Source organism: Cupressus sempervirens, chromosome 8 (assembly GCF_028749045.1).
Source record: "Cupressus sempervirens isolate cs-2001-9-10 chromosome 8, ASM2874904v1, whole genome shotgun sequence".
In the NCBI taxonomy this organism is placed as follows: Eukaryota; Viridiplantae; Streptophyta; class Pinopsida; order Cupressales; family Cupressaceae; genus Cupressus; species Cupressus sempervirens.
The window spans coordinates 280,418,647-280,445,847 of record NC_143125.1 but is presented as its reverse complement, the minus strand read 5'-3'; the positions used below and the strand labels follow the sequence as shown (position 1 = coordinate 280,445,847).

The 27,201-nt window shown below is 35.8% G+C and overlaps 1 protein-coding gene across 7 annotated transcripts in view; it reads right to left on the bottom strand.

The window, feature by feature from the left end:
* Positions 1–27,201, bottom strand: part of LOC149542530 (uncharacterized) — a 98,398-nt gene that overhangs the window by 51,142 nt on the left and 20,055 nt on the right. For all 7 annotated transcript variants that reach the window (XM_089797459.1, XM_089797462.1, XM_089797458.1 and 4 more), the window contains exons 2-9: positions 5,157–5,235; positions 4,947–5,036; positions 4,642–4,686; positions 4,003–4,038; positions 3,700–3,744; positions 3,397–3,441; positions 3,063–3,225; positions 2,852–2,910 (exon numbers count right to left, since the gene is read on the bottom strand). In XM_089797459.1, coding sequence (XP_089653585.1) covers positions 2,852–2,910; positions 3,063–3,225; positions 3,397–3,441; positions 3,700–3,744; positions 4,003–4,038; positions 4,642–4,686; positions 4,947–5,036; positions 5,157–5,235 — 562 coding nt within the window. The remainder of the gene's footprint in view (positions 1–2,851; positions 2,911–3,062; positions 3,226–3,396; positions 3,442–3,699; positions 3,745–4,002; positions 4,039–4,641; positions 4,687–4,946; positions 5,037–5,156; positions 5,236–27,201) is intronic.

Genomic DNA, 27,201 nt, shown 5'->3' with positions numbered 1-27,201 from the left:
CAATCAGGTTCTTCACTTCTCATTTGGCATATTTTCTGAGAAATGTAGGGTTTCAGCTGAGTACAAAATATAGCATCAGCACTTCACTATTTTCATATTGTACTTGTCTTTGTTTTCCATTTGGCATTATTGGTATCAAAGGAAGGCAAGGATCTTGCAATTGAAAGAGCATTGTAATTTTTAGACTATCTATATTGCAAACCTAGAGTTAGATGATCAACTTATTAGTTTGCATGCCAATTGTTCGACAAAATGTCAATTGGCTGTAAGTTCTCTTTTTGGCATAAACAATGTCATAATTTTGCATACTAAGTGTTTATATTAATGCCACTTGGTTGTAAGTGCATAATGCCATCTTAGGTTGCATCCAAAGTATTTGTCATAATCACTAGTTGTTGTAGCTGCATATTGTAAGTAGTTTAAGTCACATATTTGTATTGAATATTGCCTAAATTAGTTGCACATTCATGTTAGGTCATTGTTTAGACAAATCCAGAGTCTTTTGTAAGCATTCTCTTTGATGCAAATCAAAACAAGAGTTATTGCAGCAATCTGAAAAGTTATATCAGTCATATGACCCCTTGTATGCAAAGTGTTTGACAAAATTCCTTGAGCTTTCATCGGCATTTTTGAGGGCAGATTTGAGGAGGGTCATTACAATGGTATCAGAGCTTGCTTGCAAAGTGTTTGACGAAATGTCAAACAACTGAAGTATAAAGATTTTTGGTGTTTGAAGAAGTTATAACCTATTGGGGTTATTCCACTGGATAGCTAGTATCATCCCCAATAGTTACTTCATCAACATAGTCTTCCTTGATTGAATCCAACTGTTCTTTAAAACCTATAATATTTCGAGAGGCCCCGCTATCAATTACCCAAGTAGTTAATCTGGTTGAAGCTTCACTAGAGAGGGCAGAATAGAATGCATTATTTTCAAAATTTCCATTTGCGTTTTGGGTAGATACAAATGATTCTTGTTGCTTAATTTTATCAAGACACTTTGATGCTGGATGCCCAATTTTAACACATCTAAAGCATTGCATTTTGGAGAAATCTGGTTGCTTTCTCTTTCCTTTTAACTTATGTTTTCTCTTCTTCTTATTTACTTGTGTAGAGAGAACTTGTAAGTCTTCCTTTCAAGAGGAGACATTTTAGCCTCGGGCTACTTGCATGCACTCTTCTTGTATACAATCAGCTTTGAGTCTTTCGAATTTAGGAAATTTAAATTGAGAGAACACTCCTTGTTTGAAGGAGTCCCATGAAGATGGAAGGCCTTTTAGGGCCAATATTGTTAACTCTTTTCCATCACTGACATGTCCTATTGAAGAAAGTTGATTTTGTAGTTCAGTTATTCTCATAAAGTAACAGGAAATTGTCTCTCCCTTATTCATTTTCTATTCGAGATTTTGTCCCTTAATGTGATTATAAGAACAACATTATTTATCTCAAACATATTTCCACGAGCCTTGTACATCTCATGTGCAGTGTCTAGTTCTGAAATTATTGGAAGTAGATGAGTTTTTACACCATCTACAATAAGCTTCATGGCTCTGTTGTTATCATTCTCCCATTTTTCCAGTCCCTCATTTCTTTCGGGGGGTGGGTCAGAATTTTCGATGAACTTATTTAGGCCATGTTCTTTCAATGTGAGTTTTAACCGTAGTTTCCATCCAGCAAAGTCAGAATCCCCTTCTGACCTGTCTTCTAGTCTTATACTGTTCACCATTATGAATAGTATTTGAATAATATCTGATTTAGGATCACTTCTCAAACTAGGCTCTGATACCATGTTAATGTAATCAGATATATACATAAGCTGTCAGATTGTTTCTTCCAATAATGTTGTCACAGTATAAGGATCAGAACATATAACTAATTTAACAATCACGAATTTGCAGAGATATAAATATGGCAGATATACATATAAATGAATCCTGTTATTTATACCACACTTGAAGACTGGAATATTATGTGTTCACTGTGTGTTTTAAACAGGCGGAGATACTCATGTATATATGATGTTGATAGGGTGACTATGGGTCACACCCGATAGACGTGACTCATACTTGAGTCACGTCTATCGTGCGTGACTCAATAGTCACCACTGATAGACAATTGATCTCAAACATAAGCCAAACTAATACAGTCAATAACGATTCGTTTCACCTTTATTAAATCATATATATTATAATATATCTGCAGGAGTGAATATATATATGAAATTACACGATGAACAAAAGGTAATATTAAAATATAATTTCAATATTAAGTCCAATTAATCTATACTTTAACAGACGTTTTCTCTCAAACAGAAGTAGAAAACTTAAATTTGTTAATACTTTAAATTTGATTTCTTTAGAATATAATTTAATGAATTAGTTTATGCTAATATTACCAAAACAATTATTATACTAAATTTTATTGAACTAAATATTAAACTAAATTAAGTTTATACTGTTAATAGAAATAATATTACATTGCATGGCCATACCCAGCTGTCCCAAACCAAGGAAAAATAATTTTTATACTGCCAAATTCTGTACCCATGCATGAACCAACAACTTAAGAGTTTAATACAAGAAGAAGATAGAGAAGTAAAAAATCCACAAACAAAGGTGGTCATACCCACTCAAGTTCTGCACATGTCCAATCAATTTACAAAAATTGAATACTTCAGTTATCGAAGGATGTAGTATCATGCTACCGTAGATTATATCTTAATTCCTCTATCTAGCCACCATAGCAATTTTCATAAGATCAATAACACATTTTCCCTTTTTAAGCGGGAACTAACGTGCTAATAGTTCAGAATCACAGACAATGACCCAGAAACATAGAAAATGTGTCATACCTGTAACACAAAGCTATGTTGAATGCCTCTGTTCATTCCAAAACAAGATGATGTAGACCCTAATGGACAAACATATATATTATCAAAACATAAGAAGCTTGAGTTGTTTTGTGAAACTGAGAACAAAGCATTTTTAATTTAAAAGAAATCAAAGAATCTAAAATCCAAGCATCTTATCTCAGGGACAAATGTATGTGCAAAAAAGCTTTACCCTGTTTTGGTAAATGAATTACATCATTTCGAAGTGTATGTCTTTTCTTCAGTGAAGGCTCATACAGCTCATATCCCTTCCATTCATCACGAACATCAAACCGTGTCATGTGACACCCACTTGAAGATCTGTATGGTTCTGACACAGTAGCCGCCAACATTGCCTATAATAGAACTCAGGACAAGACAATACACATATTCATAAAATAATTGTATTTACAAACAAGGTATCAGTACTGCTACACCTCAAAAACAAGCCTTCCAAAAACTAATTACCTATTTATTTAAAATAAATAAAATTCACAAGCTCAGCTACCATATAAACACAGACACACCTTTTGCCCATGAAGTCTTTGGATTTCAGCAAACAGATTTTGTTTCTACAAATCATAAAAAGCCCAGTTCAGTTTTGAAGAAACTTAACAAAATGAGACTACAAATACATGTATGACAACAATGCATAAAGATACACCAAATCCTGCTTCTTTGATGAATAAATTCCCAGTTAACTGATTCACCTTGGAAATAAAGATATGCAGATTCAACCATACCAAATGGCTTCAAATAAGAATTCATCAGAGTATAATTTGTACAGAGTTTGTGCAGCTCATTCGAGATATCTAAGAGAGCATCATTACCTCTGCCCTGAGAGATTTGATGTCCATATGATGTGCATACTCCTCCTAGATTATATCTTGCAGAATCAGTATTTGCATGCAAACGAGGATAATTCTAGATAACAAAGGTATCACCATAATGATATCAAAAACAGAAAATGCACAGAACTGAAGAGCCTCAGAATCAAATAGCAGTATTTACATTGCAACATGGCAAATAACTTACAGAAATATTTATTTGCAACAATATGTCCCCAACCAAATAAAAAAAGTGAATTGTAGAGTGCATTGAGGATCCAAAAAGTTCAATCTAATACTAAATACCTTTATTCGATGATTTTCTTCAATCAGATTCTTGTTCTGCAAAACAGAAGCTGGAGTATCAGTATTTCATTACATATGCACGAATGACAAAGCAGATTGCAAATTACACATATAGGCAAACATGAGCAGTTTACTAGCCATTTGGCTGCCTGATCATAGAATGTAAAATATAACCTCATAAGCCTCTCAAAACTATTATACCACATAGATGGTCTCCTTGTTCATTATATTTTCAGTATTATACTATTATATCAACATTAAGCTCATCCAATCAACTTAGCAAGGCCTTGAACGATGATAAAAATTAATGTACATTTCAGTTAATAAACAATATCAAAGAAACTTGCAATTTCTCTTACTAAATTTCAACAATATTCAGCATTCACAGAAATATTCAACAATCAAAACACAGCATCTGTTTAGTGTAGCTCTACATTTTAACACGAGTCTGAATTTCACAACTACAAGAAAAGCATGTTGAGACAATCTAGCGCAGAAAGAAAAGAAATGCAATATTAAATACAGGAGTAAATTAAAACAATAATAACTTGTCCCCTTAAAAACTCATCTATAGGATAAGTATCATAAAGACAATAAAAATGCTATAATTATAATATTTCTCAACTTGCTTTGTATTACCTCCAATTTTAGCTTTTCATTATCTGCTTGAAGCAAAATCAGTTCCTGAAGTTCAAAGAGACATTTATATCAGACAACAAAAACTGCATAACACTAACCTGTTAACATGATAGCAGAAATAAGTGATAATGATTTGGAAGATTAAAAAAAGGAGAGCAATTTAAAATATTTATTTTATAAATATCTAGAAGAAAATGCAAAGGACTCTATGACGGTACATGGACAATTAAGGTATCCTTTTAGTAAATTACACCAGATATTATAATAAGGAAAGAATAGTAGGTATAAACATGCACACAACTGACCTGCTGCATCTCCCCATCAGCTACAGCTATCCGTGGTACATAGAGTATTCTTATCTCAGAAACCTTACACTTCTTATTACAATGTGGACACTACATTTCAATTAAAAAATTGAATATTAAAGTTTGGTGTAGACATCTCACTAATCCAATATAATAGGTTCTAAATATCATTAATAATTTTTGTAGTGAAAGAGCTAAAATATAATTTACCTTGCCAATTCTCTTTCCACCCTGTTGAATCCATTTCCTTATACATGACCAACCGAATAAATGTCCACAGGGAAGACAGCTGTATTCCCAAAATCACAAGCAGAATTTCAATCCTCTCATTTATACCAATTAATAAACATGTGTACTAACACAAACAAACTGAATTTTCTCCTATAAAATTCGGACATGGTTTGAAAATAAATCTCCAAAAGACAATTGATTTATAGTGATTGCCATACAATAACATTGCCAAATTTCATTGGCCACAAATGTCACTACAAATTGCCATAGGAAATTTTTGAACTCATATTAGAAATGTATACTGCTTATATGCACTAACAAGGGAAAATATTAAAAATGAGATTTAAAAATAATTAATGTACCATATGAATGTAAAATGCACAAAAAAAATTCTAATGTAAGTAAAAAAGTGCAATTACAAAGGTATTGTTAAAATAAAATAAGCACTTGCCAAAACTCTTCAAAGGCAAACAGAATATGCTAAACACTACCAAAAATGTTTGCACAGAAGCTGATGCAGTCAGCATAATATTCTTTCTAAATTGCTGCACACAAACTCTTTAGCACATGTAAGGTTAGAAAAGATCAAATCGATCATCCTCATGTACGGCTTCTATACTAAACTAGGGGTCCACAATTGCCTTTTACCAATTGACGGTCATAATTATTGTTTGGACAAAATTGACTTATCCAACATAGTATCATAGCAAGTTTGAAACTTTGTCCTATATTTTTATAAAATAATACTTCTAAAGTCTCCTTGACACATTTGAAATTAATATCCACATTTTAAGAATCTTGACATATATAAGGAACACTTTTGAGTCTTGAAAATTAAATGAAAGACAAACCAGTCAATTCACACATGCTTACAAATGAGACTTAAGTAATGATTTACAAACCAAAATACATCCATTAAGTTGTTTGACAAAGCATCAAACTCACTATAATAAACAAGCTGCCAGTAGATGCACATATCAAATCACCAAGCGCAATGTAATGATCTGGACTTAGTAGGATCAAAATTAAGTAAATCTCCACTCGGAATATTTCGTCAAACAGTTGACATGTATCCTGAATGCTTTATGTTTTACCACAGCTGAGAGAAAAAATGTCTCTATGGAGTATAACAATATGACAGAAGCTTACAAAAACAAAGTGGATTTTCAGGAAATGACAGTACCAGTTATATTATCCTTTGCTATAGCAGATTTTACACAATGACATATCTATTCTATATCATAGCGAAATGCAGATTGAATGAATGATAACTTGCTATTTCATTACACTCTTAATCACAAGTTTAAAATGTAAATGGAGATAGATTAAGGAACCTGGCCTTAGAATGCATAGCGCTGGAAACCTATATGACTGCCCACGACACTGCATCCAGTAGTCTCAGTTCCAGAACTACCAACTTCTGAATATCTTCACATGCCTTCTAGTCATTGTGCCAACCCTGGTATTGTATTCCAAATCTGTGTCTCCTTAGTGAATGCTGTGCCCCTCTTGTAACCAAACTTTTGTACTGACCCTGCCGTCCTTAAACTTCCGGCTGACTGTGAGTATGGTATAGACCTGGGAATGATGTTGAGGCACTCTTGTAGGAACCCGACTACGTTGCATTACCACACCAAAGTCTATTATCACCACCTTATGCAGTGAGTCTGCTACAGTCAATCCTTGGGCTTGCTGACGGGACTGCACTATAAACTTCACAACTTCCGGAACTTCCGTGCAATTATGTATAGATAAGTTGGCTGAACCATGGATGGATGTGAGTGTGTTCCATTCACTGGTGCATTACAGACAACTGGTCAACTATCAAAACATTGGCACTCCCATAAGTTTCCAGATTCCTGTGTATTAGTTCTGATAACATTACTACCAGTCAATACTGAGGAAGCTCGCCTATTCACGGCTCTCACTATGATGAGTGATTGAACAGTCGTTCCTTAAAGCCAATATCCTATACTGTGACATGTTACTTCGGAAACAAGTTGGCAGTGTATAACTGAAACAAGAGAATGTTAATTGTATAACTGTAACAAGAGAATGTTACTTACTTTGATGTTTTACTTCTGTAATAGACTGAATGGCTTCCCTGTCTATTGTCTCAGCTCAAATAAATCTGATGGCAACCTGTCTGTTATGGCCCTCTGTTCTTTATCTAACTCCAGCTTCCATTAACCGTCCAAGACTCAAAATAAGTCATATTTAGCTTTGCAAATACAGTGTGAGTTACTAGGTTTGCATCTAGTCTCACTGTTCTTCCGTAAGGGGTTTCGTCCTTAGGAGAAATCCAGTCACATTTAAGCAACCATTAGGATTTGAAGATATATCATATATATTCGTTGTGTCTTTCCCAACACGGAGTCTCTTATTTATAACCTCAAAATGAGAGAAAAGTGTTCGAATAAGAGATGCGGGATAAAACACCAATTTCGTCTTCTAGTCACTTAAGTCACTTTATAAAGTGAATGCTTTATTAAAACATAAAAAAAACTTAATTAAAGTACTTTAATACATTAAATGACGAAGTTGAAACAAATCTTCCCTTGTGACTGGCAGGCATCCTTACTGGTAATGTCATTAATCTATCCAGATGTGGAGATAGATTCATTAGGTGCCAAAAGGACTAGCGTGAAAGAGGGGACATGAAAATCCTCCCTTCCTAGGATTGCTTGCCCTCAAGCAATCTCAATGTTGGATGTTATAAAATAGATTCACCTTCCCAAGTGGTGTCTTCATACGGTAAATCCTTACAATGGACTAGATATTCTCTGACAAATCTGTTTCGTAGCTTCCTCTCCTTAGTCTTAATCACCTCTGCCGGATCCAATACAAGCCTACCCTCCTCATCAAGTAGAGGCAAGCCCTCTGACAATACAACCTACTGACCAATTGCCTTCTTGAGGCATGAGAAGTGAAACACATTGTGGATTCGACTATCACCAGGTAAATCCAACTCGTAAGCAACCTCACCAATCCTCTTGGTGATGCAACAAGGTCCGCAAAATTTGGGCTTAAGCATTTTTGACCCACTTTTCTTCAGGGAGCTCTATCTATATGGCTGGAGACAAAGATAAACCATGTCACCTATCTCGAAGTTTCGCTCAGTACGATGTTGATCAGCATGTAACTTATGCTAGTTTTGTGCCTACTGAATATTATCCCTAAAAGATCTGATAATATCCTGTTGATCCAGAACCCAATCTTTGGCTAAGGGAGCCCTACTGTCCTGTAAAGCCAAATCAATGAAAGAGAGAAGTTCGTAGCCATAAAGAGCGCAAAAAGGAGTCATCCGAATGGACATATGATATGTGGAGTTATAGCAATACTCCCCCAAATACAACCATCTAACCCAAGCTCTTTGTTGACTTGCAATGTATTTTCTCAAATACCCTTCCACACATTTATTTACTATTTCGATCTGACCATCCATCTACGGGTGATAGCTAGATTTGGGTATCAACTCGGTACTTGTGAATCTAAAAACCTCCTGCCAAAAGGTGCTAAGAAACTTGTTGTCTCTATCACTCACGATAGTCTTGGATAATCCATGAAGACGGAAAACCTCTCAAAAGAACAACTCTTCCACCTAAGAGGCCGACCAGTCTGTTGCAATAGCAAAGAAGTGCGCAAACTTAGTCAATCTGTCTACCACCACAAAAATGCAGTCCCTACCTTGGACCCTCGGCAACCCTGTAATAAAATCCACGGAGATACTCTCCCACCTCTGAGCTGGAATAGGAAGAGGCTGAAGTAAACCTGTTGGGAAGCCCGTCTTGACTTATTCTGCTGACACATCTAGCACTCTCTAACATGCTACAATACATCGTCCTTAAGCCCCTTCCATGAGAATCTCTCTCTAATATGCCTGTAGGTTTTTTAAAAGCCTAGGTGACCTGCTAAAGGTGCATCATGTATAGTGTGCATAATATTCATTTTAAGTTTAGATTCTGGTACTAGGTAGATTCTACCCTTATAATATATACTATCATTCATTACCTTGTACCGATCATCCTGAAGTAGACCATCATTAATCTGACAAGCATGAGTATTTTTAGAATACTCAACTAATAGTTGGGACCTCCAATCTGCTGAAATCTCGGAAATGGCACAACACTCCATCACTGAGGGTCTCCTAGAAAGTGCATCAGCAATTATATTGTTTTTACCCTTGACATATTCAATGTCAAAATCATATGCTTGAACCTTGCTGACCCATTTTTGTTGTCTTTCATTCAATTCTTTCTGTTCTAGAAAGTAATGCAGGTTGTTATGATCAGTCTTTATTGTGAACTTACTTCCTACCAAGTACTGTCTAAACTTGGCTAAAGCGTGCATTATGGCCAACATTTCCTTGCCATAAGTAGAATATAATAGTTTGTTGCCCCTAAGTTTCCTACTCTTGAAAACTATGTGATGCAGAGCCACACCTTGGAAAACTCAGGAGGAATCAGACACTCAACTGAGTTGCTTCAAGGGGCAACTACAACCTCCAAGATCACACACTAAAATCAGATTCAAAACAAAACTTTGAAAATAAAATCCTCCAAAATATCTTCTTGCTGCCTCCGGATAGACTTGCACTCAGACATGAATAACTTTCAAACCAAAAAAGATTTACTCAATCCAACCGTTGAGATTTGGCGTAACTAGGTTTCAAACAACATATAAAAATTTGAGAGAAATCCAACGGTTCAAACCCGAGATATTGACCACGCATCGGAGTACATTTTTCTGCAAAACATTGCTTCTTGCTGTCTCTAGATAGACCCGTGAACAGACATGTATAACTTTTGAACCAGACAATATTTTCTCAATCCAACCGTTGATATTTTGCATAACTAGGTTTCAAACAACATATAAAAATTTGAGAGAAATCCAACGGTTCATTTGGGAGATATTACCCATGCATTGAGATTAATTTTCTGCAAACATACCGAATTCGACCCAAAACTAAAAATTTTTAATCTTCTGCAAACTATCAACTTGTTTCCAGTGAGAAGATAAGAAAAATCCATTCAAAACTCAGACCATCGAAAACTTGCACAAAGAAAAAATGAAAAACATTCCATATCTCTCCAAATTCGATTCGTCTTTTTTTTACATAGCCGACTGGCTCTCATTTTAAAACTGACTTTCTTTTCCTAATTAAAGGATGTGAAACGTTTTCTTCTTATTTAGAAAAGAAGAACGTCTTCTATCCAAAAAAAGGATAAGAATCTGAAACGTTTTTTCTACCAATATTAGATAGTCGTTTTCTAAATCAGAAATATTCCAAAAACTGCCTACTACCTATTATTGGATTCTAAAAATCATTAAACACTCCACCTACGAACTAAAAAAAAACTATTCTAATTTAAGATCCACACACCTGGTCCTAGGTGGCTATATCTGGAGAGCTTATCGAACTGCTACTCTAGGTATGCCACCACATGTAGGACGTTATTACAAACTTCAAAAACTAAAAGCATTTAAAACATAACATTAAATTTCCTATTACATTTTCAACAATGTTGCCTCCTACAGTGTTTCTCTTCTCTGCCACTGCAGCACTATGGGATGTCAGTCTTGCATCAAAACTGCCCCAATTCCGCTCCCTAAAGCATCACACTCCAAAAAAAAAGGTCTAGAAAGATCCGTAAGTGTCAAAACTGAGCATGTGCTCATTACCTGTTTCAGTCTATCAAAGACTAACTCTGAATCCTCTGTCCATCTAAATGCCCCTTTCCATGTCAGATCGGTAAGAAGGGCTACTACCTAGGAAAAACCTTTAGCGAATCACCTATAACAAGAACAAAGGCCAAGGAAGCCCTGCAAAAGGAAGCCCCACAATTCAGATACATCTCTCGGTGGTGGCCAATCAAGGATTGTTTGTATCTTTTCCTGATATAACTTAACTCCCTCTGCACCAATCACATGAACCAGATAGAGAATCTCAATTAATCCAAATTCGCACTTAGACTCCTGTGTAAATAAAGAGTGTTCTTCCATGAGGCTAAGGATCTCATCTAGGTGTTGCAAATGTTCCTCCCAAGTTCTATTAAAAATCAAGATGTCATCAAAGAAGAACAGCACACTCTTTCGTAGCTGCTTTTTAAAGATGTGGTCCATGCATAACTGATAAGTAGCTAGTGTGTTAGTGAGCCCAATGGTATCACAAAAAACTCATAGTATCCATAGTGGCATCTGAAAGATGTCTTATGCACATCCTCCTCTCAGACTCATATCTAATAGTATCCCGGTCGAGGATCTATCTTCGAGAAATAAACAGCTAAATGAAGCTCATCCAATAACTCATCAATGCGGGGAATCGGATACCTATTTTTAATGGTCCTCTTATTAAGAGTGCGGTAATCAATACACATCCGAAGAGTGTCATCCTTCTTTTTAACCAACACCACTGAAGAGGCAAAAGAGCTGGAGTTGGGCCTGATATGTCCCATATCTAACAGTTCATTAATCGTCTTCTCTATCTCTTCCTTGTAATGCCTGGGGTGACGATAAGGAGTGGTAATGACAGGTTTGGCACCTCCTCTAGCTCAATGATATGCTCAAACCCTCTATCTGGTGGAATACCTAGGGGTAAATCCTCAAATACCCTCCTATGTTTGTCAAGCACCGTCTGGATGTCACAATGGTACTGTTGTCCTGTATCTTGTGTTTCCTTAGAAGAGATGAAACACTATGTCGCCCACTCGATATCATCGTGCCTCAAAATGGCTTCCATCCTGTGAGTTGTTATCAACCTGGGCTCCCCTTCTGGCATAGCCTTGAGGACCACCTGTCGGCCATCCTGTAAGAACTCCAAATGCATCTTCTCAAGGTCAACCTTATATCTTCCTAGTCTGTAACCACTGTCTCCCCAACATGGCATCTAATCCATCTAAATCCACCACATAAAAATCTACCTCAAGAAGGAAATCATCAAAACGAATTGGAAGTCCTGACACCTTCCTTGCACATCTCCACCCTAACCTCAATCTGTAACCTCCTCTTGGTAACCCATCGTGAGCTTATGAAGTTATTCGAGGCACCTGTATCCAAGAGACATATAATACATTGTCTTCTAACAATTCCTTTCAAACGAAAGGGGTGTCCCGTGGGATCGCTAGAGAGTGATGCTATGATAGGAGGCTGCCCCTGGGTACCTTCCTTCTTCTTCCCTCTAGGTGGTCGATCCTCGTTCTCCTCCTCATCACTACCATCAGCATAGCTTCCCTCCTACTACTCATCCTCCTCCTCTGAAAGTACCTCTACATAATGTATCTTGCCCTTGCCAAGGCATCTATGATCTGGCGTCCATGGTTCTCTGCAAGTGAAGCATAACTTCTTCCTCCTGAATTCATTTCGTGTCTCAAAGTCCATCCTAGGAAGTGTAGACTTATGCTGGTTTTTGTTCTTTTGGAAAGAAGAAGTCCCTTTACACGTCTTCTTAGGAGGCTATAATATCGAAGAGGATGACTCTAGATCATGTGCAATCTTAATAGCATCATCCAGAGTGTTTGGTTTAAGTACCTTAACCAAACCTCTATATCTATCCTGCAAACCCTCATTGAACAGCATTACCTTCGTTGTTCTGTCATGTCAGGAACCATCACCAAGATCCACTGAAACTCATCAATCAAATCATCTAGAGATCTGCCCTATCACTGTTGTGCCAAATCCTTGTAATAGACCTCTATATCCGTTTTGTCAAAGCGAGTAATCAGCTTAGAGCTGAAAGTCTCATATGATGTAATGAGATCTTGATCCTGTGTAAACAACCAATGGTGCCACCAATCATATCTCGCTCCCTCTAACTACATCGTAGCAAATCTAATGACTTCTATCTCTGACATAGGTTTAAGAGTTAGGTACGTGTCTAGCTTGTGAATCCAAGCTCTCGCAGATGTCTTACTGCTGTCATCAAAAGTAGGAAGAGATAATTTGTTCATAGCATGCTTTAGGTCTCTGTTTGGTGCTCTAGGCCTCTTATCCTGCTATTGTCTATCTAAATCTTTTCTTATTTAGATATTGAACAAATGACATATTTTGTTTAATAGGATCAGGAAACAAATCTCATTCATCATACATTGCCATAACATTATCCGTTAGTAAATTTGGTGGTGCTACCTCTTCTATTGCATTAAACACTGGCATTAAAGGCCTATCAATGTTACATGTGGGAGCCCTAACAGCTCATGGTGACCTAGCTACACTATTACCTCCACTGTGATGACTTGAGGCTCTCCTATTAACAGGGGCTAATTGCTATATATTAACTACAAGTTGTTGAAGCGCATCAGCTATCTTATTCTACCCATCTCTAATAGCTCGCAATGTTTCCCTTGCTTCCATGTCTTGTTCAGTTTCATTATGTGCCATTTGAATGTTGTTTATTTGTTCAAATTGAGCAACCTGTTTAGTCTGTTCTACTTGTTCCTTTATTCCAAAAATCAACTCCTCATCCACTGAGCAACTATCCTCAATAGCAATTTGTTCCAAAGACCCTGCTTGTTCCGATTGAAGGTGACTATAATTATAAAGTTTTTTCCTCATACCCTGCTGCCATTTTACTTCCTGATTAACCCACAAGATGGCAGGACCTGTGGCTCTTATACCACTGTAATGATCTGGACTTAGTAGGATCAAAATTAAGTAAATCTCCACTCGGAATATTTCGTCAAACAGTTGACATGTATTTTGAATGCTTTATGTTTTACCATAGCTGAGAGAAAAAAAACGTCTATATGGAGTATAACAATATGACAAAAGCTTACAAAAACATGGTGGATTCTCAGGAAATAACAATACCAGTTATATTATCCTTTGTTATAGCAGATTTTACACAATGACATATCTATTCTGAATCATAACGAAATGCAAATTGAATGAATGATAACTTGCTATTCCATTACACTCTTAATCACAAGTTTAAAATGTAAATGGAGATAGATAAAGGAAACTGGCCTTAGAATGCATAGTATTGGAAACCTATATGACTGCTTAGTTTCGGAACTACCAACTTCTAAATATCTTCACATGCCTTCTAGTCATTGTCCCAACCCTAGTATTGTATTCCAAATCTGCATCTCCTTAGTGAATGTTGTGCCCCTATCGTGACCAAACTTTTGTACTGACCTTGTCGTCCTTAAACTTTCATCTGACTGTTAATATGGTATAGACCCGGGAATGAAGTTGAGGCACTCTTGTGGGAACCCGACTACGCTTCGTTACCACACCAACGTCTATTATCACCACCTTATGCAGTGAATCTGCTACAGTCAATCCTTGGGCTTGCTGATGGGACTGCACTATAACCTTCACAACTTCAGGAACTTCCACGCAATCATGTAATAGATAAGTTGGCTAAATGGTGGACAGATGTGAGTGTGTTCCATTCACTGGTGTGTTGCAGACAACTGGCAACTATCAAAACATTGGCACTCCCATAAGTTTCCACATTCCTGTGTATTAGTTCTGATATCATTACCCCCAGTCAACACTGGGGAAGCTCTCACCTATTCAGGGCTCTCACCATGATGAGTGATTGAACAGTTGTTCCTTAAACCCGATATCCTATACTGTGATATGGTAATCAGGAAACAAGTTGGCAATGTATAACTGAAACAAGAGAATGTTACTTTGATGTTTTACTTCTATAATAGACCGAATGGCTTCCCTATCTATTGTCTCAACTCAAATAAATCTGATGGCAACCTGTCTGTTACGACCCTCTGTTCTTTATCTAACTCCAGCTTCCATTAACCATCCAAGAGTCAAAATAAGTCATATTTAGCTTTGCGAATACAGTGTGAGTTACTGGGTTTGCATCTAGTCTCACTGTTCTTCCGTAAGGGGTTTTGTCCTTAGGAGAAATCCAGTCACATTTAAGCAACCACTAGGATTTGAAGAAATATCATATACATTCGTTGTGTCTTTCCCAAGACGAAGTCTCTTATGTATAACCTCAAAGTGAGGGAAAAGTGTTGGAATAAGAGATGTGGGATAAAACACCAATTTCGTCTTCTAGTCACTTAAGTCACTTTATAAAGTGAATGCCTTATTAAAACATAAAGTAACTTTATTAAAGTACTTTAATACATTAAATGACGAACTTAAGACAAATCTTCCCTTGTGACTCGCTGGCATCCTTACTGGTAATGTTGTTAATCTATCTGGATGTGAAGATAGATTAACCAGGTGCCAAAAGGACTAGCACGAAAGAGGGGACATGACATGCAATTATCAATTACGAAATTGAAGGATGGAACATTGATATTGTTATTGGCATTGGTGATTAAGAAATGATTGAATAGGTGCGCCTTGTTGAGGTGTGTTGGGCTCGTAGTCAATTAAAAGCTTGACTTTCATACTTTTGGTTGGGCTGCAGGTTTATTTGAGTTTTGTTGGCAGTTTGGTGTCTTTACGGCCTTTCTTATATTTTTACATTATGTTTGGGCTTAAGACCACCTTCATTTACGTTTTTATGATTTCCCTTTTGGATGAGGACCCCTACAAATCCATTTTATGTTTGGGCTTAAGACTACCTTCACTTACATTATTATGATTTTCCTTCAAGACGAGTCCTACAAATCACTCGCCGATTTTTTAAGAAAAAGGCAAATCAAGTTTGCCCATATACAAGCACTTCACCTATACCTGTCATCACTTTGAGCAATAAACCTCTAGTTACACCATGGATACGAGTCAAATGCTCATTGCTTATGTATGCTCCAAGTTCTCCTAAGATGAACCTGTTGTGAGATTTTCACACCATCACCCAATTGCAATAGGATAGCTTTGGCTTAATTTAGGGTTGGCAGTGGTTTCAAAGTCTTTACACCAGTAAGCTGCAAGCTGGAAATTTGGACTGAGTAAGGCTGTCAAGTGAGAACCCAGCCCTTAGTAGAGTCTTGGGTTGCCTTAGAGTGAAACTTCCTTGCACATGTGTAGTTTCAAGCCTTGACCAAATTATGATTTGCAAAATGATGAGAATGCCCAACAAAGAGTTAGGCGTTGCCCATATACAAACATGTCACCCATACTTGTCATAAATTTGACCAATAAACCTCTAGTTACACCATGGATACAAGTCAAACAGTCATTGCTTATGCATGCTCCAAGTTCATCTAAGTTCATCTAAATTTGACCATCACCCAATTGCAAATGGGGATCTCCACTCTTTGCTTTGCAGTAGGATAGTTCTGGCTTAATTTAGGTTTGGCAGTGGTTTCAGTCTCTAGGCCAGTAAGCTGCAAGTTGGAAATTTGGACTGAGTGAGGTTGACAAGTGAGAACCCAGCCCTTAGTAGAGTCTTGGATTTCCTTAAAAGTGAAATGTCCTTGCACATGTGTAGTTTCAAGCCTTGACCAAATTATGATTTGCAAAATGATGAGAATGCCCAACAAAGAGTTAGGTGTTGCCCTGATTTCCCAATGACAAGATTGCAATTTTCATACAGCACTTAGCAAATTTGAAGGCAAGATGTTGAAATACAAACTTGTGAGGTTTTGGCAATAGTTAAACTTGAGATCCTGTAATCCGACCAATATTTGAAGATCTCATTCAAGGCATAAGAGAGCATCCAGCTTGACAATAGTGAAGTATAAGAGCAAAGACCTTTTTGGGAAAGCTTTAATGGCTGTCCAACAGTATGTTGGAATCTGACCTCACCTTGAACAGTGGTGTCCAAGAGTAGGTAGGAATCCAACCTCACCTAGGATGGAATCCAAGATATCTTATATTACTGCCCTGCTCATGCAATGACATCTTGAGACGAAATGACAGAACCTAGACCTGTGGGCAAATCCTCCAAGCATGCTTGATCTTGAGCATCATGCATTCAGCAAACAATTGAGTAAACCAATCAAGTATGGCAATCAAGTCTGCAAGTAGAGAGCAACATCAACGAAGACAATGGAAGATCCAACAAGAAAAATCGAATGTTTTATGATCAGATTCAAATTGATCAATTTAAGAAATCGTGTACTAAATCCAAGTTTTAAGTCTAAGTTGGAAAACTTTTTTGGAAAGCTTAAGTGCTGCCCAAGCATAAGTCAAATTCTGACCTTGCCTTAGACAGTGCTGCACAAAGGTAGGTTGGAATCTGACCTCACCTTGGACATAGGATCCAAGACATCGATGAGTCCTGCCCAATCATGAGCAAATGCTTTCAAAACCCAAGTCAAACTGAATGCCTTAAAAAGATGAATTCAAGTGATACATGGAACAAATCTGGGTGAGTTAGTAATGAGATTCAAACATGGGTAGTCAAATCTGACCTAATGAGACAAAAATCATGCAATCAAGAGACAAACATTATGGACAAACAAACGAAATTGGAAGAGTAAGCAGAAATCGATTGAACAAAAGAAAAGATTGATTTTGTAAAAGTGAGTTTGGTCTGAAACCTTTGGAATCGTTGTCCAAAGGCACGTTGGAATCTGATCTTGCCTTGCAGAGGGCTGTGACGCTGTCTAAAGGCAGATCAGAGTCTGAACTAGCCTTGGACAGGCTTTATGACATGGGTGACTTCACGACTTTTGTCTCCATTTCAAGTCATGACATGGTCAGCCATGGATGGCCAAGTGAATTTTGATTTATCATTTCAAATCATGAAATCTTATTTCTAAAATCATGCAATACTACCAAAGTCACTCCTTACTCATTGTTGTCTTTGCATGGTGAATACTTGTGAACTTTTGGAGTATTGCACAGTTTCTCATATTCCTCATTTAGTTTTTTTTGCTTAAGTTGCATAAGATTTTATCGTTTAAGTAAGGTAGTTGGATAGTTAATTAGATGATGAAAGATCTTCTTCTTGTTAAAAACTTGGTGAAACTAGTGTCCACACCTTTTGGTGTTTCTTGATTACAAATAACAGTGTATGGTTAGTTTGGGCCTCATTACAAGCACTTCAATTACTTGGTGATCATTGAATTGCATAATTTATGGTATGATGAGCATTGGTAATTTGAAAATCATACTTGAATCCATTGAAGATTGCATCCTCATTAGCATAGTTGACTTGGCATGCCTAGAACTGATTAGGTCTCACCACAACTTCAACATTTTGTTGCATAAATAAGAGTAGAATTTGTAGTTTAAATTTATGAACCTTCATTCCATTTACACTTTGCTTCAAATAGAAGTTAGGAATAGTTGATGCAAACATATTGCTACATTATTTTTAAGTCTAAGTGAATTAGCATAAGTCCCCCAAACAAGCTCATCCACACTACATTGCAAGTTCACAGTGGGAACCTTGGAGTCACCTCTATGATCTTCTGCACAAACTTAGCATACGTGGTGAATTTATTCAAGAGAAGATAGAATGTCTTTGGCACTTTATTTTTTTGTTGGTGTGGTCATAAAACACCTATCAACAAAACCAAGATCATAGCCACATATCCATATTGTGCCCCAATTCTAATATATTCCACACGTGGGTACACCTTAAATATGATTCACGAACATCCACGACTACTGTATGCCCTAGGTTTGTCCGCAAGATGAACTAAGGTTGTAGCCAAGCAAAGTATCCGTGCCCTATTCATCCTTTAGATCCCATGGCCCAATATTTTCTATTATTATGGAAAGCATAAAATAAAACATCTCTTCAAACCTTTCATTTATTGAACATCCAAAACTCCAAGGTTTTCAATCCTTACCCATCTAAAACTCATCATTGCTTTCATTCCTTACCCATTCAAAGCTCCATTGCTTTCATTTCTTACACATCCAAAACTCTATTCCTTCCACTATTCAAGGTTGCAACTCACTTACCCCAATTGAATTTATTTTCACTTGCTTGTGTGTTTTCAAACTATTTTCATCAAGGTTGAATAAAAAAACACAAAATCATATACAAATAATATAAATTTCAAGATCTCTAACGCAAATATTGCCAAAAAGAAAATATATGTATGTATATATGATGTTGGATGCAGAAGCATCCTAGGTGAATTCCCAATCAGCATCAACATGCAATGTACCCTTCTAGGTCTATACCCAGCCATTAACAAAATTAACCCAATTTAAGTATTCTTAAGTCCTAAGTTCAATTGAGAAAGATATATTGATTCCATTTCAATATTAATTACATGGTACAAGTATGGAAGATTGTTCATTCATTACACATATTAAGTAATTGGATTCCTTATACTATTATAGCTCTTTATAGCTAAGACTGATCTTGCTATGACTTTGGTATCAGAAGACATAAGACTTGAATGCAACCCAAAGCACTTAGAGACCCACTTGATAGGTTTCCTCAAAGTTTACAAATCCAAGCCCTTATCTTGGCTTGGGGCTGTGCCCTAAAGGATACAAAAGGGACAATGATCCCTACCTTGTCTTGGGAATCTATCCTTTTGGGATTTAGACTGCTCCTCTTGGTTGGTTTAGCCTTCCTAGTACTCGAATAGTGACAGGATAGGAACATTATATATATATATATATATATATATATATATATATATATATAAAGAATCGAGTGTGCCTTTACTCAATAGTGTGTGTGTGTATATATAAAGAATTGAGTGTGCCTTTACTCAATGGATGTTGTTGATGGAGATAGCATTAAGGCCCAACCTTTTAGATCAAACTTGTCGTCATTCCATGTCAATATGATATTTTTATCTATGCTTCCTTTTTAGGTTGTCAAGTAGACAATTCTAAATTATCTTGATCCCTTTTCTTTAAGGTTTGTGTGAGTGTGTGTTTGTTCTTGTCATGTTTTCTTGACATCTTTTGATCATTAGTGTAATCTTGGTATAATGTGTGATATGTAACTTCTAGGAGTAAGTCAAAGTCAAGGGAGGGGGATCTAATACCCTTCCTTATGTCTTCATGTGCCTGTTTTCATTTTATTGATATATGATGCTTAAATAATTAGATTTAATCAATTATTTTAGTTGTACAAATATAATCGATAAATAAAGATCAAATCATACTATATATTGCTTAACTAATAAAAAAAATGATTATGTGATTTAATTATTATTTGATTACATTATAAGATTGTTATTTATCATTAATCAATATTAATGATTAATTTAACAAGGCACTTATTTGAACGTTTGAGGTATAAAGATTTATAATGCTTTTGAGTGATTTTTCTTATTTAATAGGAAATAAAGATTTGAATTGAAAATATTAAATAAATGGCTTTGTGTAATAATATGAATTAAGCAATTCATTTATTTAGTTTCTTTCATCTTTCTTGTGTGACACTTGTAATACCCTTCCAAGTATCTTTGTTCCTATGTGTTGTGAATGATCCCGTGATTCGATATTTGGCTATAATTAATATTCGCCTTATATATATAGTATCAAAATATTAAACACTAAGCATTAACGTACAATCTGATTTTATTATTATTTTGGTTTAAATGATTATTGATTCTTATTCTAGGCAGCTTTGAAGTGCCTCTTTCCTTATTAAACAAGAATTAAATGAATGCATAGTAAAAAATTATGTAGCTATTTGGATGTTACGAGAGGCATTTTGTTTCTTATTTGGGCCTCTTTCTTGAATGCACCATTTTGGTGATTCCAAGGCAGTGTTTCAATCCTCTACTTTAGTTCTTCCTTGGCAGTGTGGTAGGGGAATGGGTGTAAATATATTTACTCTTCTTGCATAATAAATATTAAATACTAACGTACCTTACTACAATGACTATATACTGCAGATTGATTTCGGCCTTGCAACCTAAATTGATTGTGGTTGACGAATTGAGTTATGTTGATCTCTTCCTTGATGAGAAACGAACATTATAATTATTTATTATTCCTCTTTTCTTATTATTCCCACAAATCAATGATTCTTAGACAAGAGTACCCTTATAATTATTTATGATTCCTCTTTTCTTATTATTCCCACAAATCAATGATTCTCGGATGAGAGTAATTGACTCCCATCCTATATAATGTATGATGAAATGATGCTTTCAAGAATACGTCCATGTCACTTCATAACAGCTATATCCTTATTCGAACACCTTCCTTAATTAATCTTTATTCATGTGTTCATTCTACTAATTTAATATAATATAGATATATATTAATATTAGCTGCATTATGTTTTCCTTGATGATGTGGATCGTTAGGATGATCGTATCTTTGCTAGTTTGTATGCATAATTCATGTTCGGTAATGTGTTGCATGTTGAAATTATGTAGCTGCGAAAAAGAACATTTACATGTTACAATCAGCAGTTCTCAGAATTTTTGTGTAATAACAATTCCTTCTTTATATTGTTCTTACCGGTTGAGGCTTTGTATTCGCTGAAAATTGGTATTGGCACCTTTCAGTTATTACTTCTACTCTGCGTAGAGTCTTTGTGTGACTATTGTTCGTGACCAAGCCATTTTGTTCTCTTCAACTCTCATTGATAGAATATTCCTACTTTGTTAATCTTTATTAATGTTGAGTCTTCAAGTGTTCCATTAGTTTTTGCATTCAATCATCATATATGCTAATTGTGAAGTAAGCAATGATTGTAACTATTATCTTTTCTAATTCCACACGACACTCTTCATCTTCGTGTCGCTTCGATGCTCATATAACGCAAAACAAGTTACTCAAAGGACACTCACGATACATGATTTTTTCTGTGCATGTGTATAAAGTTAGTACTTGGTGGAAGGCTTTTGTTGTGTATATGTGTATTTGATCTGATGTCCTGCAACGCAGGAGAATCCCCAAAGGAGATGTCCTAACCCCCAACAAATAATCACATAGTAGAATATAAACAATAACTCGAAGATTTACATCCAGCATGCCCGGCTGTAAGGCCTTTCGGGTTACGACCAAATATATAAACAATCACAAAAGTAATTCTGCAAGACCTTGCAAGATCCAAACTCCTAGCTAGTCCATATATGCAATCTAGTAGAAACCCCAAGAAGAATCTAAACTTGTACTCGCAAGCCACCAAGCAACCTCCTTGTTTCTCAAGCCGCAACTACTAGCTCTGCTAACAAACTTTGTTCTCTCAGTTACTCCTTGCTCTCCATGGTAGACGAATAATGACTCTAGAGTTCACAAGACCCTCCACTTATACTAAACCAAGCCATAAGTCGACCTAGCATAATAGACATTAAATAAACACTCCCATTAAATACACTCTCAAGCCACAAGTTGGCTTGGCTACAAACATTGAATACCTAAGACAATTAATTACTTAGGACAGGCATCAAGTTTACAATGCATAACTAACTCAAAAGACCACATATGTAACACCCCACAAAGGAACCCAAAGAAATTAACCTAAAGTTTCACTAAATTTGCCAAACAATTTTTTTTTGAAAGCTAATATACAACAGCAGTTATAGAATAGCAGAAGCAATATCATACACTCATACATAAGTAACACATAAACAAATTACATCTCTTAAGGGTCCCATGACGTAGAATCGCATTAAGCTCAATTAACATTAAATCCAATACATAACAAATCCACATCAAAGAATAAAATACAAGTATGAATCCATTTAAATAATATACAATTATGGGATAGCAATTGGCAACAATCAATATGCACAATCATCCACTGTACAAGTCACAGGGCATGAAAGGTTGAAAGAATAGACATCATAAAATAGATTACAACATCTCATAAGATTCATGAAATCAAATACAATACAATAGAGTATAACCATCCATCATAGTATACAAGAACAAAATGAAAGGTAATACATAACAGGGAACTCCAACAACGGCATCGAATTGTCAGATCTCAATGGTAAAAGTAAAAAGCACTACAACCCAACCTCATGAAACCAAAAAGGTCCCCTCCCACCGCACCGAGGAGATAGTCTCAAGTCCTAAACAAGTTAACAATCCCAAAAGTCAAATCCAACATCTAGGTTACGAAACACCTAAAAGCAATCTACCTCAAAAGTACCAAGACAAAAATGACATCTAAACCCAAGGCAACAATGACACGTAGGAAATCTACTATGTAAGTGGGCAACTGTCATCGCATGAGCCAACTCTAAGGTTACCCTAGCAACCTCATTGGAATCCAACCCCCTAGTGACTCTATGCGACACTAGTGTCCTTTCGTACTGACAAGGAATACTAACGAAGCAAGGTCGCAACCAAGCATCCTCTTTACTCCCATCTTGGCTTGTACTAGCACTCGAGGCATGGACGAGGAAAAACAATGACTCTTATTAATTCATTTTACTCTCATTTAATGCAATGTTATCACTTATTAAAATAACCTACAATGGGCTACCAAGGCAGCCTCTTTAGGGCTCTGGCCTTCATTGCAAGCTACTTCCCAACATAACATACAGATAACCTAACCTAAGCTCAGTAAAACCAAAAGGTCTCATACGACCATAAACCACACATCAGTTCTTAAACAAGCAACTGGAAGGTACTCAAAACATCACTGATCAAAATCACAAATTTCATCACTACAATCATCCTAACAGGACTGATTCAAAATCAAGTATATATACAAAACCATGACATCATCAAAACAATAACTCTCAACCTCTAGTAGACATCCCGAAACTGGTCAACACTCTAAGTCAACCCCAAACCCAAGATACAAGAAAACATACAACAAGCAATGTACTTTTATAGTTTTGGTTGGTTTTGAAAACACACAATTTGAGTTTACAGTAAGGTTCAAGTTTTCATTTCGTAGTCAATTTTCAACTTAAGTAAAATTTATAAAAATTCCCCTTACAACTTACCCCATTTTCACTTTTAAATCAGAACACATCATTACCCTTAACTTCTAAAAATAATAATGCCTATATTAAATATTATAAATAATTTAAATAATAATTATTGATTTATTAATAAAATATTCAATTATTAGCAACCATAATCATTAATTAATAATATAATAAAAATTAATTTAAATTCATTAATAACATTTAATATTAATTTAAGAATTAATAATAACTAGAAGCATAATTTTAAATTAATTAATTATCATTAAACTAAATCTATATCTAATATTTAAAACCTTATAAAAATTTAATATATTAAAAAACTATTAAAAAAACTTTAATAAAAAAATTTCCTTAATAGCGTTTTTAAAGACCTGTCGGCCTGCCTATACAAAGACTATCGCAGCAGAGTACTGTTACATCGGCAGCAACAAGGACTGTTGCCGCAACAAGTCTGTTGCGTACACAACTGCGACCGCCGCACAGGGGTGAATAGGAGAGAAGGAGGGGAGGTGGGGTGTTGTGGCCCGCCTCCCACTCTCTTTTTTTTTAAATAAAAACAAACAATTTTCACCCCTTCCCCCCCCAATAATGTTTTTATTTCCTCAAATCAATTTTGATAAAAACATATATATATTTTAAAGACTTTCCAAGATTAAATCTAATAGAAGAAATACAGACAATCAATCGAATCTGAACAAACAATCTAGATTTTTCCCACAAACCCTATTCGTTATTTAAAAACAATTCTCTAAAATTTTACGAGGGTTTCCAATTATCAAATCATATAGAGATTGTCTCAAAACAAGAACAATAAAAAATTTACAAGGGTTTCAACCCAATTTAAAACTCTAAAAACATATTTATCCAGAGACGAAGAATACAAAAATTTGAAGAACGGAAAAATACTGTACAAATAACCCACAAGATCCTACCTAACTCTGATGCTAAAACAACAATTGCACGGAGCACACAAATAATCCCCCTTTTCTAAAATAAAGAGTTTTTCCCCCAATTTAGGGCTTTGATTGTGCAATCACACGCAAAGCCCTTTTCCTTTATTATTTATTATATTTTAGTTTTCATGTGCACCGTTTTGCAAATTAATTTAAGATATCTTTATTAAATAAATAAATTTCTCTCTTTAATTAATTCTCAAGACATTTTTGATAAAAATATTTATTAACTTAAGTAATAAAAATAGTTAGCATTTATTTTAAAATAAATTAAATAAATATTATTATACCCAAAATTATACTTTAACTAAAACTTTAATTTTAATTCTTTATTTAATTAATTCCTCAATTAATTAAATATCAAATTTTCTATATAAAATTCTCATTAGATTAAATCATTAAATATTCTTTTAAATTGATTTAATTATAACAAAGAATTATCATAGACCCACAACACTAAAAATGAAAACCCATTATAAAGTACAAAATACTAGATCAAGCTCAAGGGTTAAAATCATGAATTTACATCAATTGACGAATTCCGAAGGGTAGACAACTCAGATATTTGTCCTACTTTCTAGGACAATTGGCTTAAGTTTAGGATTTGGACTCAAAAATTATCTCCCCTCTTTTACCATTGAGATACTGCGATAGGGTACGCTCATCCTGGCAATTCAAGGAAGTCGATACTCGGTACCTGCAATCTGCATAAAATCCACGCATGTACATTCACATAATCTAAACTAAACAGGCAATGGCGAGAAGTGGCGCATCGTGTAGATCCTAGCCAGCAGGTGACTACGACTCCCTCCCTCAACCATATTAGAAACATCATACATAAAATAAAACACACAGGTACACCATACACATGCAAGTATGGAGTAAGTATCCATAGAAAACACATAATAATCCATCTAACTATCATCATGAAATAATTGAAATCATTGCATACAAGTATCATCATCGAAGAACAATAATGCATACATGAAGTAACTAGTACCAAAGTAAATCAGCATAAAATTAACTGGGTATGAAGCAATATCCAACAAACTGGAAAACACATATCACTAATCATCAAGCATAAACATAAAGATGGCCTAAAAGAGTTCAACAATAATATCTGAAAAGTCAACCAAGGGTAGCCACTCTAACATAAGAATGTGTGCCCTTAGGCATAGGTGTGCTATCCAACTATCCAAATCCAAGAGCGCACACATCAACTCCCTTGGATCGAAGCTCGCAAATACAATCTCCAAAGTTTGTGCGTAAATCAAGAATACACAACCAATAGTCACAAAATGGCTATAACTCCGAGATGATAACTCCAAACTCTATCGTGCTTAGGACAAGGTTGCCCAATATGTCTCAAACACAACCCCAACCGCACGAACCATAACTCCACAAATCCGGGCCCAAAGCCCCTGCATACAGGATTGTTGACTTCCTTAGGATTCTCCTGCATCAGACACCCCATGTGTGAAGAAAAGATGTTCTCAACAGCTGGGAGAACATCTTTCAGGCTTCAGCATATAAACCCCAAACTAGTTCTTCACATACATGTCCTCCACCACATCAACTTGCACACTCTTGCCTTTGTTCCACTTAAGCAACTTTTTTTCTACAATAGGCCACTATTTTTTCTAATTCTTCACATTTGTTCTTGGTGTGCAACAAGTTTGCTTCCCATGTTGATGTCTAACCCTTTCAGAATCATTCAACTCACTCTGCAACCAAATCTAAGATTCCTCCTACCAAGGTTTGCATTCTACAAAGGAATAAGTGAATGCTTCCTGCCACCCTTCTCAATAGTAAACACATTCTTGACACAAGTATGCACAACACTACAATCACGCTGCCAACGTCTACCATGTACTATGTGACAACTACTCATGTCCACAATATCACATAACACCTGATCAAAATTGCTCTCTTACTTCCAAAGCGTGCTCATTTCGCAAACATATGATCCTATAGGTACAAGGATGTCTCATTTTCATCAAACCAAGCTTTTGAACCATGTCCTCAGCAACCAAATTGTCAGTACTACCATCATCAACAATTATATTCCAGCATTTGCCTCCAGACTAACAACAAGTCTTGAACAAATTCCTCCTTTGACAAGGTTCCAACATCTTCTTACCAAGCAACACTCTTTGAATCAACAAGTTCTCCTCATCCTACTCGGGTTCATTCATCGAATGGTTAGCCTCATTCACCATAGCAATTCTTTTATCACCAGTCTTTCTATCAATATTGGGACATTCAAAAGATCTATGTCCTTCACCACATCTGTAGCAAGTACCCTTAAATGTATCTCTGTTTGTTCTCTTTCTCTATTCAACAAGTTTTGGTTCATCTTCGGCAATCTATTTATTCTTC